This window comes from Contarinia nasturtii, unplaced genomic scaffold, assembly GCF_009176525.2.
Source record: "Contarinia nasturtii isolate CC-2019 unplaced genomic scaffold, AAFC_CNas_1.1 Cnas_scaffold_493, whole genome shotgun sequence".
Taxonomy (NCBI): Eukaryota; Metazoa; Arthropoda; class Insecta; order Diptera; family Cecidomyiidae; genus Contarinia; species Contarinia nasturtii.
Genome location: NW_022197846.1, coordinates 1689543 through 1705592, shown reverse-complemented (window position 1 = coordinate 1705592; position 16050 = coordinate 1689543). Strand labels below are relative to the sequence as shown.

At 33.6% G+C, this 16050-nt stretch overlaps 2 protein-coding genes across 5 annotated transcripts; both read left to right on the top strand.

The window, feature by feature from the left end:
* On the top strand, nucleotides 1-12534 carry LOC116339194 (clavesin-1). Of its 3 annotated transcripts, none has more exons than XM_031764913.1 (4): nucleotides 1-86; nucleotides 10628-11247; nucleotides 11320-11436; nucleotides 11546-12534. In XM_031764913.1, the coding sequence occupies exons 1-4, from the start codon at nucleotides 68-70 to the stop codon at nucleotides 11798-11800; spliced, it is 1011 nt and encodes a 336-aa protein (XP_031620773.1). In that variant the 5' UTR covers nucleotides 1-67; the 3' UTR covers nucleotides 11801-12534. The 3 variants fall into 3 exon arrangements, with proteins under 3 accessions (XP_031620773.1, XP_031620774.1, XP_031620772.1); XM_031764914.1 differs by lacking the exon at nucleotides 1-86 and adding an exon at nucleotides 4219-4436; XM_031764912.1 differs by lacking the exon at nucleotides 1-86 and adding an exon at nucleotides 10359-10475.
* Nucleotides 12535-13565: 1031 nt separating this feature from the next.
* Nucleotides 13566-16045, top strand: LOC116339112 (dr1-associated corepressor homolog). Of its 2 annotated transcripts, none has more exons than XM_031764782.1 (4): nucleotides 13566-13891; nucleotides 14254-14326; nucleotides 14877-15613; nucleotides 15682-16045. In XM_031764782.1, the coding sequence occupies exons 1-4, from the start codon at nucleotides 13850-13852 to the stop codon at nucleotides 15925-15927; spliced, it is 1098 nt and encodes a 365-aa protein (XP_031620642.1). In that variant the 5' UTR covers nucleotides 13566-13849; the 3' UTR covers nucleotides 15928-16045. The 2 variants fall into 2 exon arrangements, with proteins under 2 accessions (XP_031620642.1, XP_031620643.1); XM_031764783.1 differs by having other exon boundaries at nucleotides 13608-13625.
* The last annotated feature ends 5 nt before the right edge of the window (nucleotides 16046-16050 follow it).

The following is a 16050-nucleotide window of genomic DNA, read 5'->3' as shown; positions in this document are numbered from 1 at the left end:
AAAGTAAATACCATTTTTAATCTTGAAAGTGAAGTTTTCTGAGTGTTTGTTTGATTGTCTTACAAAAATGTATACGGACGAATCTGGTGAGTCGGCACTCAAATGCCGGATTTCAATTATTTAAAAGCAATTCATTCAAACGATTGATGTCTGCATCGATGAAAGACAAAAAAATAACAATAACCAAAAGTGTTCTTCTGTTACATTCATTCGGTTGCGATTAAATTTAAATATACCTTCGAACTCTTTGTCAAAATGATCGAAACAAAACGGTTTTGCGCACGACTTGTCTACAATTTAATGTAGAAATTTAACAAAAATTACAAATGTAAGACATTGTAATTTCCAAAATTTAAGAGAATGCAAAAAAAAAACATGCGAATCAGCTACACGCAAATTTTCAATGCGAATCAAGCAGCCGAAGAAAAGAGACGATTTTTTTTCCGAGAAATTGACCGTGTTCACAGAATGGAAAATAAAAAGTTTACGATATTTATTACAATTATTGTCATTATCTAAAGTCAAAGTCAGTGAGAGAGAGGCATACACAAAGCGGGAGAGTCAGATGGAGAGAAAACAATGTAATTTATAGCGAAAAAGCCCTTCACACTGAACATGTACATGTAATCAAAGACGATCGCATACATGATAAATTGTGAAAGGCCAAACAAGCGTTAAATTTTTCGCAAATCGTCAAATTTTAATTGTAATGTGAGCGAATCAATTCTTGTAGTTTTTGTTTCTTCGCCGTTTTTTTTTCTTCTTCTTTCTTTTCATTTCTTTTTGTATTCGGCAATTGCGTGCGTAGCTGACAATTATGTTAAAGCGTATGTGTGAATAGAGTGTCGATAGCCCATATCATATACTCAATTGCATTTTTAAATGCAATGAAAACTGAACATTTGCGTTTAAACATTTTTTTTTTGTTTGCTCATTTAACTATGTAATTAATTGCAAACCACATAATTCAAAAAAGAAAACAAAAAAAGTGAGAAAACAAAATTCTGCGTGATGCATAAAGCAAAAGAAGCTGTATGGCATTGAAATGAAACAGGATTGTAGATTATTGAAAAGGTGCTCGCTTATACACAAAAAGCCAATGTTGGTGTTCGAACGTCATACCATACATTAAACACTTGCGTCTTTCGTAGAATACGATTCGGGCTAAATTTAGCCTTTGTTTTCATCAATTATTCTTGGCCTTTGATTGGTTTCTTTTCTTTTCCCACAAAAATGATGGAGAAAAAACCATTCAAAAGACGTAAATATCGAATTCCAAAAACAAAGAAAACACACACACTCACACAATATTGGAATTGTACGATGTATGGTCAATATTAGTCCAAGCTCATTCTGACTGTGCACAAACATACAACACATTCAACAGTTTTAAACAAATTAAAAATAAAAAGGCAACAGACGTATGCCATTGCCCGCAATAACCCGTGCGGACTCTGTATACTTTGGAAATGGCTTACGTACTTTCATGTGGCTTGGTTTCCATTTCGGTCTGAAAGTGTCATCTAAAGTCCAGCATCCATTAAATACATGATAATTATCATGTGGTTTCAAATTTATCGATTCCAATGTTTTCAAATCGCCTATTATAAGGAATATATCATTTGGTACAAGAATCCAAATTTAATTTGAAAAAAGTTTCAGAAACAGTGATTTCCAAAATCAAAACTTTCAATTGTATTTCAACAAGCACATGACATGCACGTACATTTCGAATTTCGTGCGATCGAAGCGCCGCGAACTTTAAATATATTTCAAATGAGGCTTCATTAGGACTTCAGCCGTCATTTCTTATCATGGGCCTGTAAATCAAAGTGTATAATCGAAACTCTTGGATACCTATCCGAAAACTACATGAACCTTTTATACTTTATCAAAATGCAATTGTTATTTTTCTCACCAAAAAATACCCATTGCAGTTGGATAAGTTATCAAATTGAAAAGGTGTATTACCGCAGTAGCATGCATGCTATTTTGAAAGTATGCATACAATGCCCGGGTTATATATTAAAACGTTTCTATTAAGTCAATAGCTGAATTATTTGCCGCAATCGAGACGAAGCACAAATGATTTTCAAATAAAATGAGCTTACAATTACATTTACGCTGCGAATCGTGTGTGTTGTTTTTTTTTCTTCATATGCCAAATACCCGGCGCGCACATGTATAATGTACACAAATGCGTTCATTGCATTTGTAATAGAATTGCAGTTAACGTAAACAAAGCGATCAATGAAAACCAGCAATGCAAAAGCCAGTCAACTCGACACGTCTCTCAGTGTTTGCGGAAAATAAGTAGGGCAAGAGAAAGCAATTGGGTGTTGTTGTTTCTTTTTTTTTTGTGTGTGTGGTTGTATCATTGTTGGTTTTGTTGTTTCGTTTACTGGATCTGGTGTTGTTGCTTGCCATGGCTCTCTTACGTATTGTAATGCACTATCGTCTATGTATATATCGTTATGTATATGTAGAGTCGACAATAACTGCATCGGTTTGTTTCGTTGTGATGATGTGCTCCATATCAAAAGCTGTATATGATTCAAATAAAAACAGCATTTGTAAATCGACACATCTCCAGCTCTAGATGTAAAGCAGCAATACTTATGACACACTCAGAATGGCAGTCAATTATAAATCTCTCGATATGCGCCCAATGACTTCACTTATAAATCCACACCATATATACAATTCAATGAACTGCGATTCACTTTTGTTTGTAATCAACTTGTATATTCACATTTTCAAATGCAATTTCAAATCGTTCACTCTCACACATGCACACAAATGTGCGCCAATATTCTTATGGGTCTTCATATCTATAGGTGTTTTTCATTGTTTTCGAGCTGAAAAAAAACATTGAATTTTTCAATGAATCGGACTGTGTGAGTGTGTCTTTATGTTTGTTAATATATTTTTTTTTTGGAAATGGATGGCATTCCCATTGGCGCCGTTAATCGGCTATTGTACCGATAGAAAATGCTTTTGAAATGCAGATTATACCCAGATGTACATTCGATGCATACACAGACAATGCAACTCAATGTTGTTAGTTCAGTTCTCTGAACCCGAGCGACGAGCGCAACGACGACGACACTGTATCTACTACAAATTACTGTGGCCTGCGTTGCAGTTTTGTGCGATGATCTTTTTTTTATATAACTTTCTCATTATGCATTTGTTCACCGTTTCGACTTCACAATAGAACATAGTCTATGTATTATATAAATTCATATTAAATTATATAAATGCAATGGCAAAGAGCTCAATAAACTTTTACCTCTTTCACTTTCGTTCGTCTGATTATTTTAATCCGATTTGATTTTGATTTTGATCGCGGAAATTTGATGAATTCGAACGAAACAATTCATTAGTATTTACCGACTGAAAAAGTATGACTTGGTCAATTTTGAATAGTATTACATTAACTTGATCTTCGTTGCTGGAAGTAAAGCGATACGTTAATTTTGATTCTTTGAATCGTGTTTCACAATGTTTCTATGAACGTCATCAATTTAAAAAGAGAAAATTTTCCAAGCATTGTCAATTAGCATCGATTATGACGTGGTGAGCTTATGCGCACATGCATTTTACTTTAATGTGTGACCTTTATTTTTACGAAAAAAGCTCAACTATTCAAAAATTTCGGTATTAGACTGTTGTGATATCATAAATCATCCATTGTTGAATTGATCATTGCACATCTTCTTTAATTTTTGTTTCATTCACCATTTGACTGTATGTATTGTTTTACACCGCATACCCGAAAAAAGCAAAATGTGTACGAAATCTTGCGAGGAAGTTATGTGTGGCGATGTAAATTGACAACCACAGAGGAGAACAACACAAGCAGTTTTGAAAAAGACGAGAGAAAAAAAAAAATACCCAAACAACAAGAGCTGGAGAGAGGGAGAAAGCCAAAAGACTTCAATTATTTCGATTTATTTGTATAGTCCATACGTGCAAAACCAAATACATATATCCAAAGCGAACGCAACAGCAGCTAGCTAGCAATGTAAGGCAACCAACCACCAACATAATGAGCAAAATGAGCGGCATGTACACAGCCTGTGTGTGATCATGTATTGAATGTTTTGTATATTGAAGCGATCTCCCACTTTCGGTCTCACCGTAGATTTCGGTTTTTCTTTCGAAATAATGTGTGCGTTTTTTTCAGCGCGCCGATGTGGTCATATGGTAGCGTAAACTCTTTTCATAATTTAGTTTGGCTGAATCTACCTCTAAATTAACAAGTGTTTTCCTTCATTCCCTTATTCAAAAACTTTTTCACACACAATTTTTTTTTCTTTTAAATTTCGTTTTCAAATTAAAAATTTTGTTGTTTTTCGTTCGAAATTTTTTTGGTTTCGATTTTTATTTCGATAAAATTAAATATAACTTAAAGGAATAACCACTTTTCAAAAGTAAGTTTACATTATTTTTTTATATTCATTTTTAATCTGTGCTACGAAATTTTCATTTATATCGATTTGTTTGAATTTTTTTTTCTCGCATCGATAAATATTGAGATAAGGGCAATTCATTTTGAATGTGCTTTTGGCATCCGTATCAAGCAACTTCAAATGGATTGAATCAAATCGCCAATTTCGTTCATTGAGAATGTAATTCATTGGCGTGAAGTGTGCTACCAAGTGTCATAAAATATGCACAAAAATAAATACAATTTGCAAAGTGGCACGAATTCCAGCTAGTTAGTTTTTTTTTTGCCTACTTTTTTGTATAACGCTGATCACGGATAGATATAGAAAACAAAAAGCAACAAACGTTCATTAAAAGGTTCGGTGTATAGAATTTACAATACACCATTCATACGATGAAATTCACACATTGTGTGTGAGTGATATGGAATTGTGCACTGAATTTCACATGTCATAATAGTTCGGTGTTTGTGTGTATGTCAAATGTACAAGTTCTATATAAATTATATTTACAAAATGACCAAAAGCAAAATAAAACACTCGCTCGTTGCTGTGTGCTGTCTTCAGCTGGTTCGATGTGTTTCCTTTCTTCGTTTTTTTTTTTTTATTTCGGGCTTGAAAATCATGCTTTATGATTATGCCAATCGATTTAACATTTACATATTCATTATTTATTCAACAATTTATTCGGATCAGATCGAGTTTGACTTACTTTTCATTCCATCCTTTGTTGTATTCGAATGGTGTTTCTATCTCTTTCTGTTGGTCGTCTGAATTTTGAGAGTGAGAAGAAAAAAAGCTGCTATTAGTACAGTTACATAATACAAAATGTGTTCACAACTCTTAAAGGTCACGAAACATATCAGTTTGTATCCATTGAACAAAGTTAAACTGAAATATGGGAGAGCCACAGAGAGAGAGAGAGAGAAGGAGAGAGAGAGAGAGTTAAAAGAGCTGCTGGTATGGCTTTCGATTTCATAATCGAGTTTCGGTGTTGCGATGTAACGTGTTGACTTGCTGAAGAATTCATAAATATATTTATTTTTTTCTTATTCGTTCGTTCGTTTGATTGCCGAAGAAGTTGAAATGAAATCGAAAGTTCTCCGGAGCTGTCCAAACGTCAATTCCCAACCAAATACAATTCGATTTCACAATCAAGCCAAACAAGTCAAGAAACTTTTTCAATGTTCAACGATTTCGTCATTTTTGTGTGTACGTAGTTCTGGACAGAATGCATGTTGAATTTCGAGTTACCGCATTCGGTAACACGAAAAAGAAGAAGAAGAATAGGAAATGAAACGGTATTGCAACACTAAGCTTAAGAAGTGATTTTTTTTTGTTGTTCAAGTCTTTCGATTCGTTTGAGTGGATTTTGAATGATTTGAGTGACGCCTTCCTGGTTTTGGGTGAGAATATATCATTTAAAGACAAAAAAAAACTTCCACTAATGTTTTTTAAATTGATTGATCAGGTTTCAGCATGATAACATAATTTGCGTGCACTGATTACGGAACTAAAAAAAACAGCAGCAACCTTGCTCTTTTGACAAGAATACAAAAAAAAAACATGAATCAAGTGTATATTAGGTGCACAATTTTATCGATTCTATGAACGTGTTAACACAGAATGTGAACAACATATCGTTGTCATTGTCACTGATTGGCCTAGGTAGTTTTCAAAACAAGATTCACTGGAATATTCTCCGAAAAACGAACGTCAGCCGTTTATCAACCGTCACACGTTACACACAATGTGCCGGTTATAGTTTGTGTTCCGTTTACGTGAATAGAATTTTGTGGAGTGAATCAAAACTAACGAAACCAGATATAAACTTTTGTTAGAGCAATTTACTTCAATTATTTCTGCCGCATTGTTGTTTTGCGTTTCCTTCGTTTTTATTCTTCGTACGCAAAAATTTAAATCAAATTTGATTTTATTACTTACATTGCTTCGTACGTTTTACGAATAATAATAATGATGTATCATTGAATTTACGAAATTTACTTTCGTGCGTTTTTTTTTTTTTTGAAGGGAAAACGGAACTACGTTCCATCACTTTGAATTCAAAGAAGAAACACATAAACAACGGCAACAACTGAGTCGAATCGAAGAGACGGTAGTTGTGGTTTTTTTGGAGTAAACACAAAATAATTCCAAATTTTGCAGTGTTCAATTAAAAGGCCATTTCGGACATAAAAATTGTAAAGGAGCATTGGAAACGAGATTCAACATGATTGGTCCCCTTTCACCGTATTTCCGCAAATTTCTTCTTCCCGATTCCCCGAATTTCCACTTGATTCTGCTTAAATTGAATCGAAGAAATTCGAAAGGCTCTTATTTTTGAGAGGAGCCAAATGTCAATTGCCAAGAAGAAGAAATGAAATAAGATAACAGCGGTCGTGTGTGTGTGTCTGGGTGTAGTAGCAAAACTATAATGCAGTTGCGTTGTCCGTGGTACTTGATGATGGTAGTGATGTAATTGTTGCTTGTTTTGCAGCGCCAACTCAAATCGATTTGTAGACAGAAAATGAGAAAGTTTCGTTTTCTTTTTCTCGTTCAAAAGAAACGCTACGGCCTTAGTTTTCTCTCTTCCTCCATTGTATATTAATATACATTGTTGCCGATGTGATTTCAATTGTGTGAAGAAATGAAATGCTTTTTAATTCAATGGCAAGCGATGGCAAGTAACAATCACTCTCTATTGTGGTGTTCATTTTATTGTCGATTCTATCGTTAACACTTCTTCTGAAGTAATCGACTGTGAGTACCTATGACGTTTATTGTCCAATGATATACCGATTGCATTATCCGAAACTTACATCAAAAATCAAGATCGTCGTCACTCCGCGACATAATAAAAACGATTTTGCCGGTTACGAAAACTAAATTCCATGAAGTTTGAGACGCCGCAATCATATTTGGGCGATCCATCGATTTTGTGTGTTGTAATCACAAAATCTAATGAATTGATTCCTCTTTGTTCGGCTGAGAAAGAGAGAAGAAACGAGGAAAAAACCCATCTGTACCGTTATTAATTGCATTATGTTATGTGATCCGTTGTTGCTGCTTAAAAATGCTGATTCGTTGACGATGTATTATATAATTTCGGATGTTTTGTATGTGCCGCTATATTTTCATTTTATATTATGCCAACACCAAAGTATAATCACGCTTTATATTATAGGCATTAACGAAAGTATAAATATAAAAAAAAAGACACACACACGTCCATATAAAAAAATAATAGCCGCAAAAAACTTAATATCTTGTTACATGTATCGAAAGAGATACCAGCATGGCCAAAGAGTGCTTGGATTACAAATGAGTAACCGGCCATAGACACGGCAGCAGACAGCATCGGTCAATTTAAAATTACATTCATTTCAACACAACCACCAACGTGAATGTATGCGGAATTTCGAGTCTATGCCGTTACGATTTCACTTTTCATCGAACGGTGTGTGTGTGTGGACAGATCATAATGTGATCGATTGCGTTGTTCCGTCTTGGATTTTATCAGTTGTAACCACACACACACCATAATTGAATTCAAAAATCTGTCGACATTTTCAAATCGAAACACTCTCAGAACACTCAATATATTCTCTGTGATTTTAATTCAAACCACAAAAATGGTGATCATAGACAAATTTCGAACATGGTGTGGTGCATGGCGTGTGGTTTCTCCTTTGCTTACTGCATATATCGAAATGTGTCGCAAAAATAGATCGCCGTCGATCTGGGAATTGTGTGCATTTTCTATTGCAGCAATATCGATAAATAAATCTATTTTTTTTCTCACGCGCATGTTGAAATTAGAAATCCAGTTAGATTGGTGGCTTGGCCAACAATATACTGAGTGCATTGCCACATTTCAGCGTTTGATTTCCATTTGGGAAATACTACGCGCGTACTTATATTTCTTCTTTTCGCATGATTTTCTCGTTCCTACATTCACAATGATGTCATTGATCGCTGCCATGCAACAACAACAACAACAACAAAATGCTCACCAATTCAGAGCGATAAGTTGACACTGCGTCAACATGACAGTCAACATGTTTGCAGTGTAAATAATCGTCATCATCAATACATACATACGCCGTGATTGTCCGTGGACAACATACTCTATCAATTGAATTGGGTATGCTTACCTTTTGATTACGAAGGTAAACAAAGTAATTTTATGACACCTCATGCGCTTTTTATATCAATTGACCAACAAAAAAATCGCGTCAATTGTAAATATTCGTTTAATCAAGCAAGTCATTAAAGTTGCACATAAATTCTCCTTTTTTTATGTGTGTGAAAATCCGTTGACGTTATAAACACACTTGACCCAGTCTATAAATGGCGCCCGCCATTCGCTGTTATTCAGCTTCATATGAAAATAGTACGCTGAGTTCCACGAAATTGAAATTTTTGAAACTTTACGATCAACAAATAAACCATACACTAATCATAATAAAATATTGAGGTGAAAAAAAGGCGATTTCTCGCATTTATATGACACACTGGTCACATGCTTGTTGGTTTCTGGTCAAAAACCCAGAGAATAATTGATCATTAAAAAAAATAATGCGAACATTCGTTCGATGACATAAATAATAAAGAAAAAACCCCAGCTCAACTTTTAACAAAACGTCACAAATCGTATGTTTGCATTTGAAACCGCAACAAAGGCTGATTCGTTTGACAAGTGTATTCAATTTGTTTGTGGTTATAAACATTGGTGTTCCAAGGTCAAAAACTACATTTCATCAATTTTATCACACACACACATCATCATGTTTGTAGATATGGTGTGCGTATATGGTATTTTTTTCTTCTTTCTTCCTTCCTTTCTGTTTCGTGTGAGAGTTTCGATATGTGTGTGTATGATGGGTGCTTTGGTCGTGATTCATATGTAACTCGGACTGTTGCTGTTAAATCGACAATTAATCTAATTTAACATTTGAATTTCAAATTCGACAAATTGCGTAACGTTTGCATTCATCGGTATATGTGATACACGATAAAATGTTGAACCAATTTGTCTACTTTTTATGATTGAAAAATGGGATGCATCAAAAAGTGCACCTCAAATGAAATCGAATGTATTCAATGAACATGCATTTATTTAAAGCCTTTCAAATGTGATAGATTAACCAATTGATAAAGATTAGGTCATGAGGAAATGAATGAATGCTGCTTTTGCATATTCAATACAAACAATCGTAGTACTTCATAGTTTAACTGCACATTATTATAAACAACCATTTTCGCGATTCATTTCCGTTGCCATTTTCACATTAAATATTGTGTATGCGCAAGATACAGCTGAAAAATAAACGCATGTGCTAAAATGCAACAACGAAACTTAAATTCGAACATAAAATGCGTTTGCCGATTTGGAATTGTTTCCATAAAAATTAATAAATTTAGCACATACGTACATAAAATTGCAACTTGGTATAGCAAAAAAAAAGAGAACATACCAAGAAAACGTATTGGTTAGCATTTGTGATAAGTTCAATCATCGATCGATCAACGGATATGCGCACAACATATTTTTTTTGTATTTATATCTGTATCTCTCGCTCTCTCTTTCTCGATATCACCTATTGTGCTTATTTCCCCTTCTTTTATTCGAATAAATTTTTCTCCATCTTTTATGCGTATGTTAAAAACTTGCAAAACGGCACCAATATGAAAATAAGGTTTATTCATCGATGCGAATGCTTAAGCAGTTGGAACAAGTAGCAATTTTGAGATTAAATTGCAATGCATTCGCTTTTTGGTCATATATGAAAAACGGCAAGATACCATTCGAAATAAAATTGAAATATGTGCGTTAGATCGAAAAGTGTGTGTGTGTGCGAGAGCTCGAGTTAATTGATTAATAAATGAAATAATTGACGGAGTGTGTGCTGGTCGAAAGCTGTGGTTTGATTAAGCGATCATTACATCAGATTGACTTACGCAAAATGCCGTACACCGATTATAATCTATTACTGTCATACCCATTCGTCCGCCAAAGGCAATGTACTAACTTTTTCACCATTTCACATATCAAAACAATTAACTATACAATACGTGTATGTGACAAGAAAATTCATGATAATTGAATACCTTTTATTTTAAATAATTGACCATGTTTAATGTTTCTTTTTTTTTTTTCAATTTTTCGTTCACAGTGTTGCAAACCGAACCAGTAATTTCCGATTTGAAAACCCCAACCAATGACACCCAATACGATCCATATGTATGTTCGTTGAATTCACAATTTAAAAAAATCGCAAAAGATGAATTGCGCGAAGATGAAAACATTCGAACTCAAGCGCTGGCACAATTTCGTGAATGGATTGCCAAGCATCCGCATATCAAACGATGCCGTACCGACGCTGTATTTTTATTGCGATTTTTGCGTGTAAAAAAGTTCTCATTGCAACCAGCCTGTGAAATGTTGGAAAAATACTTAACCATTCGTCAATTATATCCGCAATGGTTCCGTAGTTTAGATATCGAAGATAAAGCATTGGAAGAAATCATTGATATGGGCTATGTTGTACCATTGCTTGAACGTGATGAACACGGGCGTCAATTGATTTTAACCTGTGCCGGACGTTTCGATCCATATCGTTTTACATCAGCTCAAATGGCACGAGCCCATTCACTTGTCACCGAAGCACTTTTGGACGATGAAGAATCACAAGTGGCCGGCTATTCGCATATCAACGACGAAGAAGGTTTAAGCATGGGATTACTTAGCTTATGGTCATTGACTGATATCCGCGCCATGTTAAAATGCATTCAGGTAAACAAAAAAATTAATTCAATTTGTTTTTGATTTGTAACGTTGTGGTAATGGAAAAATTCGTCTCTCTAGAATTCGACACCGATGCGTTTGAAAGAGTCGTACTTTGTTAATTTACCAGCGTACGCAAATAAAGTGATGGAATTTGCAATGGGCGTGCTTAACGAAAAGCTGAAGAAACGTGTTATCGTAAGTTGAAAATTCGAACATTTAAACATTTGAAAAATTTTGTTGACACTTTCATTAACATATTTTTTCTCTTCTTTTTGCACATGAAAACAAACAAAAAAAAATCTAGTTCAGCAAAAATCTCGAAGAATTAAAAACAAAAGTAAATCCAACATTGTTGCCAAAAGAATACGGTGGCACCGTTCCATTGAACGATATGATTGATGCATTCAAAGCACGTCTTCGGCGACAACGTGAGGCAATCCTTGCTTTGGATGACATGTACATTGAAATCACAAAAGAATCCACCAATTTTGCTGGCAACGATGATGCAGACATTGATGCGGGTATGGTCGGTAGTTTTAGAAAATTAGAGGTAGATTAGAAACTGTACACAAAGTGACAACAAAAAAAAAACATAACAAAAAATGGCAAATTCTCTTTCTGCCTTCTGGTTGCTTGGGATGTAGGTATTTTTTTTTATCTGAAAACAATTCAAATTGACGAAGATCTCCTTCTTTTGTTTATCTTTTCTCCCCTTTTTTTCCCATTAACAATTGTATATTTTTTTCTATTGGTTTCAATGCTTATCTCAATTTTACTTCATCTTATCCAATTCTGAAACAAAAATGAAATGGATGGGGACTGTTAAATCGGAAATGATTAAATAAGAAACTCTTGTTTGCACTTGGTAGACGCTAAAAGGCATTAAATGTTGCTTTTCGCTTTTGACAATTGATGTAAATTCATTTTGAAATGATTTAAAACAAAAAAAAACAATCTCGTTATAAATAATGATGATTGCAATGAAAAAAAAAGTTCCAAAATAAATTTAACCACCCCTTTCCTATCCCTTTTCGGCTTCCACTAATGAGAATTTGGAACATTCAAAATTATGACAACTAACATTATGCAGTGTGGCACTATTTGCTTCTTTTTTTATTCTTCTTTATCTATCCTAGTTTAATATCTATAAGTAGCTGTAAGCACAATTTGTAATTTGTACTTTGGACAAAACAAAATATTAATCAATTTCTTTTGTATATGTTGAACAAATTTCATGCACAATTTATTAAGGTAACTTAAAATGAGCAAAAAAAAACACACACAAACAACCAATAATTATTTAATATTCATAGTTGCACGATTGCATTAAATTGTATATGTCCACACATAAACGCACAAAAAAAAATGAAAAACATAAACTCCCATTCTATTGCTAAATATAAATGTGAGAGCCCGTCGGTGGATAAAGTTACCATATCTGTGATCCTTTTCAAAAGGGATTTTTTTTTATTAAATGTAACTCATTTTATTTTCTTTTTAAATATTTTAGTGAATTTAATTAATTCGTTTCATTCATGTTTTTTAATTTAAGAAATTTCAAACGATTTTTTTTTTTTTTGGAAAATTATCAAAATTTTGCTTAAGCATTTTTTCGATTCAATTTTAAACAAAAATATTTAACAAGTTTTATTTTCTTGTGTGACACAAATTAAAAAAAAATTATTGTATTTCGCATTTCAGGCTAAAAATAAAAATTTGTACATTTTTGCCGTTCAAACATTGATGTTTTATTCATGAAGAATGTTGCCGTTTGATCGAAATCGATATCTTTTACTGAAAAATAACTGTAATAATGATGACGTTATTTGATCAGACGGCATATTAGTCCTTGAACTCATTTCAATCCCACTCAGACACATTGGAGGAGCTATCTGTTGAAGATTGTAAACATCGTCGTCTGATGCACTCAAATACATGAGAATCAAAAAACAAAAACAGCATTTATTCATTTAAAATCTCTTTATTGCTTTTGATAACAATCCAACATGTTGCAAACGGTTTGTAAATGACTTTATTTTTAGACACTTTCAAAAATGATGTCAAAAATAAAATTCTTGGCGAAAGGTAAATTTATTTTCAACGAAAAAGTTTATTTTCCATACTGTTTATCGTACCAAAAACAAAGTGCAATCATACTTCTAAATATCGTACGATAGATATCGCTCCGGTCGGTTTGTATTTTGAATCACACATATACTTATGAAATTGTGACAAAAATTGACAGTTTCAATGGCTCACGCGTCAATTCGTCCCAAATCACGTAAATACAATTCAGTATATAAATGCGCTGTCGTTTACAGTGTTTTTGTATTCTTTCAACAAATCGCCGTCGTGTATAAATTAGACAACAAGACGGGAAGAAAGTGAGTTTTTTTTTGGAGGACGAAAACAAAACAACGACATTATTGTGAATTGCGATATATGCGTTTGTTTTTGTTGTGTTTGTTTTTGTATATATCGAAAGGTATTTTGATAAATTGCAATTATCAAAAGAACGTGAGAACGTGTTAAAAAAATTTGCAGTGCATTGATTTGATATTATTGGAAACGAAAAAAAAAAACAAAATAGGAGTAACACAGATAAACAATGCCATTGAAAAAGAAAAAATATAATGCTCGCTTTCCGGCTGTAAGTGAATTACAAAATAACATTTCTATTATTTTTTATTAAACGAAACAAAATTTCTAGCCAATAAAAACCAGTTATCGTTTTTGTGAATGTTGTTTGAGTTGAAGAATGTTTCTTGTTTTTTTTTTGCTTCTTTATTGTCGTGGTCAAAAACACAAATAAAACAGTTTGGTTGTCAGAGTAGGTTGTAGGTGATAAACAAATCAATTTATTGGATTTTACTTATTCGTTATTTCGATTCGGCCGATCGCGTCGACAGTGCCCATTCTAGGAATAAGCTACTTGGATGTTGTTTATTCGAATTTATGATTTTTTGTGTTTGTTTCGCTTTTTCATGATTCGTTTTTGTTTTTTATTCGCAGGGACGAATCAAAAAGATCATGCAGAGTGACGAAGAAGTGGGGAAAGTCGCACAAGCTGTACCAATCATAATCTATATCCTTTTTCAAAAATAAAAAAAAACCACCAAATAAAAACAAACACGTATCATAACTCTATATAAATTGTATCGTATATAGACAAATGTATTCGATGCGTGTTTCGTACATTGCGCGATATCATCACAAATAAGTGATTCTGTGTGAAATTTGTATAGTGTTTTTTTTTAAATATATATATTTGAGGTTAGGTCACTTGCTATTTTATTGCAATTAAATAGTAGTCTATGCGTATACACAATAATTCGTTCAGTTTTTTATGGTTTTGTATGCAGTTCGCCTCTTCTTCTTCTGTCAATTTGAATTTAATTGAACATTTCGTACGAAACTCATCTCTGACTGCGATAGAAAACTTGTTTTGTATTTATTTAGAAGCCACTATGAAAGCGATACAGATGAATTCAAATGCAAATTACTATTTTAATTGCATTAATTTCAGCAATGAACTTAATTCGCTATATACAATGAACGTTTATTTAGATACACAATTTTTTTTTTTAATTTCAATAACAACAAATGCATTTATATTCCTTAACCGAAATAAATACCTCGAACTTTGGAGCTATTCGTTGAATCAATGTTGACCAAAACATTGAGAATTACAAATGCACGAAATGCAAAAACCCTATCACCGTCGCATATGAAGCAATGCATTATGTCCGAGAGTCGGTTTGATTTTTTACGTGAATTGGTGAAAAATATACCCGATATTAATGTGGCCGAGGAGCAACAATGTGACATATATCCCGAACGACGTGAATCGAGTGAAGATGGTATGCTGTCAATTGATTCACCTGTAAATGGTGTGGTTGGCAATCCAAATGGTGGAGCACGTGAACTGAACGCAGGAAGTAGTAGCAGTTCACATTGGAAATATACAAAACAGCATTCATTGGATTCAAATGCAATTCGAAACCAAAACAATTACTCAACTACATCAAACAACGACAATAACTCACCGATAAATTATTCGATTAAAATCGATGTAAATAAACCGACGTCCGTTAAACTACTGCGAATGGAATCAACACCGGCTACCATTGGGGCAAATAATAATTTAGCATCGCCGATCATTACGGCCAACTATTTACCAACAACAAAATCCACGAATTCGGACACAAAGCAACCAGTTATTACGTTCGATTTTTCGAAAATTCCATTATTGCCAAGCACATCGGCGACGGCGGCAGCAGTGTCCACCTCATCAAATCATAGTCATTCTGTAAGCAACATACTGAAATTAAACGAAAAGTCATCGTCGACTATCGATACGACCAAAAATGAGGTAATTTTAATTCAAATACAAATCACGCTCGATAGCAATTTTTTTTTTAATTTTTATTTTTTTTGCAGCTTCAATCTCAATTAGGCAAAATGGCACAGCGTTCAACCAGCAAAACACAATTAGTTAAACAATTGTCACATCCATATGCTTCGTCCACAATAACGTCGAATTCATCAACGTTACAAAGCAGTAGCGCACCTTCCACTCAATCCAGCTCAGCACATTCAACCACACCGAATTCATCATACATACCATTGTCAACCGTAGGAACATCCAGCACACTTGAAATGGATGAAGACTATGACAATATTTAAGTAAACCGCGCTATCGAATGATACCGAGAGAGAAAAGAAAATGAATTTAAATTATTTACTATTTTCAAATTGTTTTTCTCATTACAATCGACAAACAATATTTTTTTTTTTGTACAATTTCTT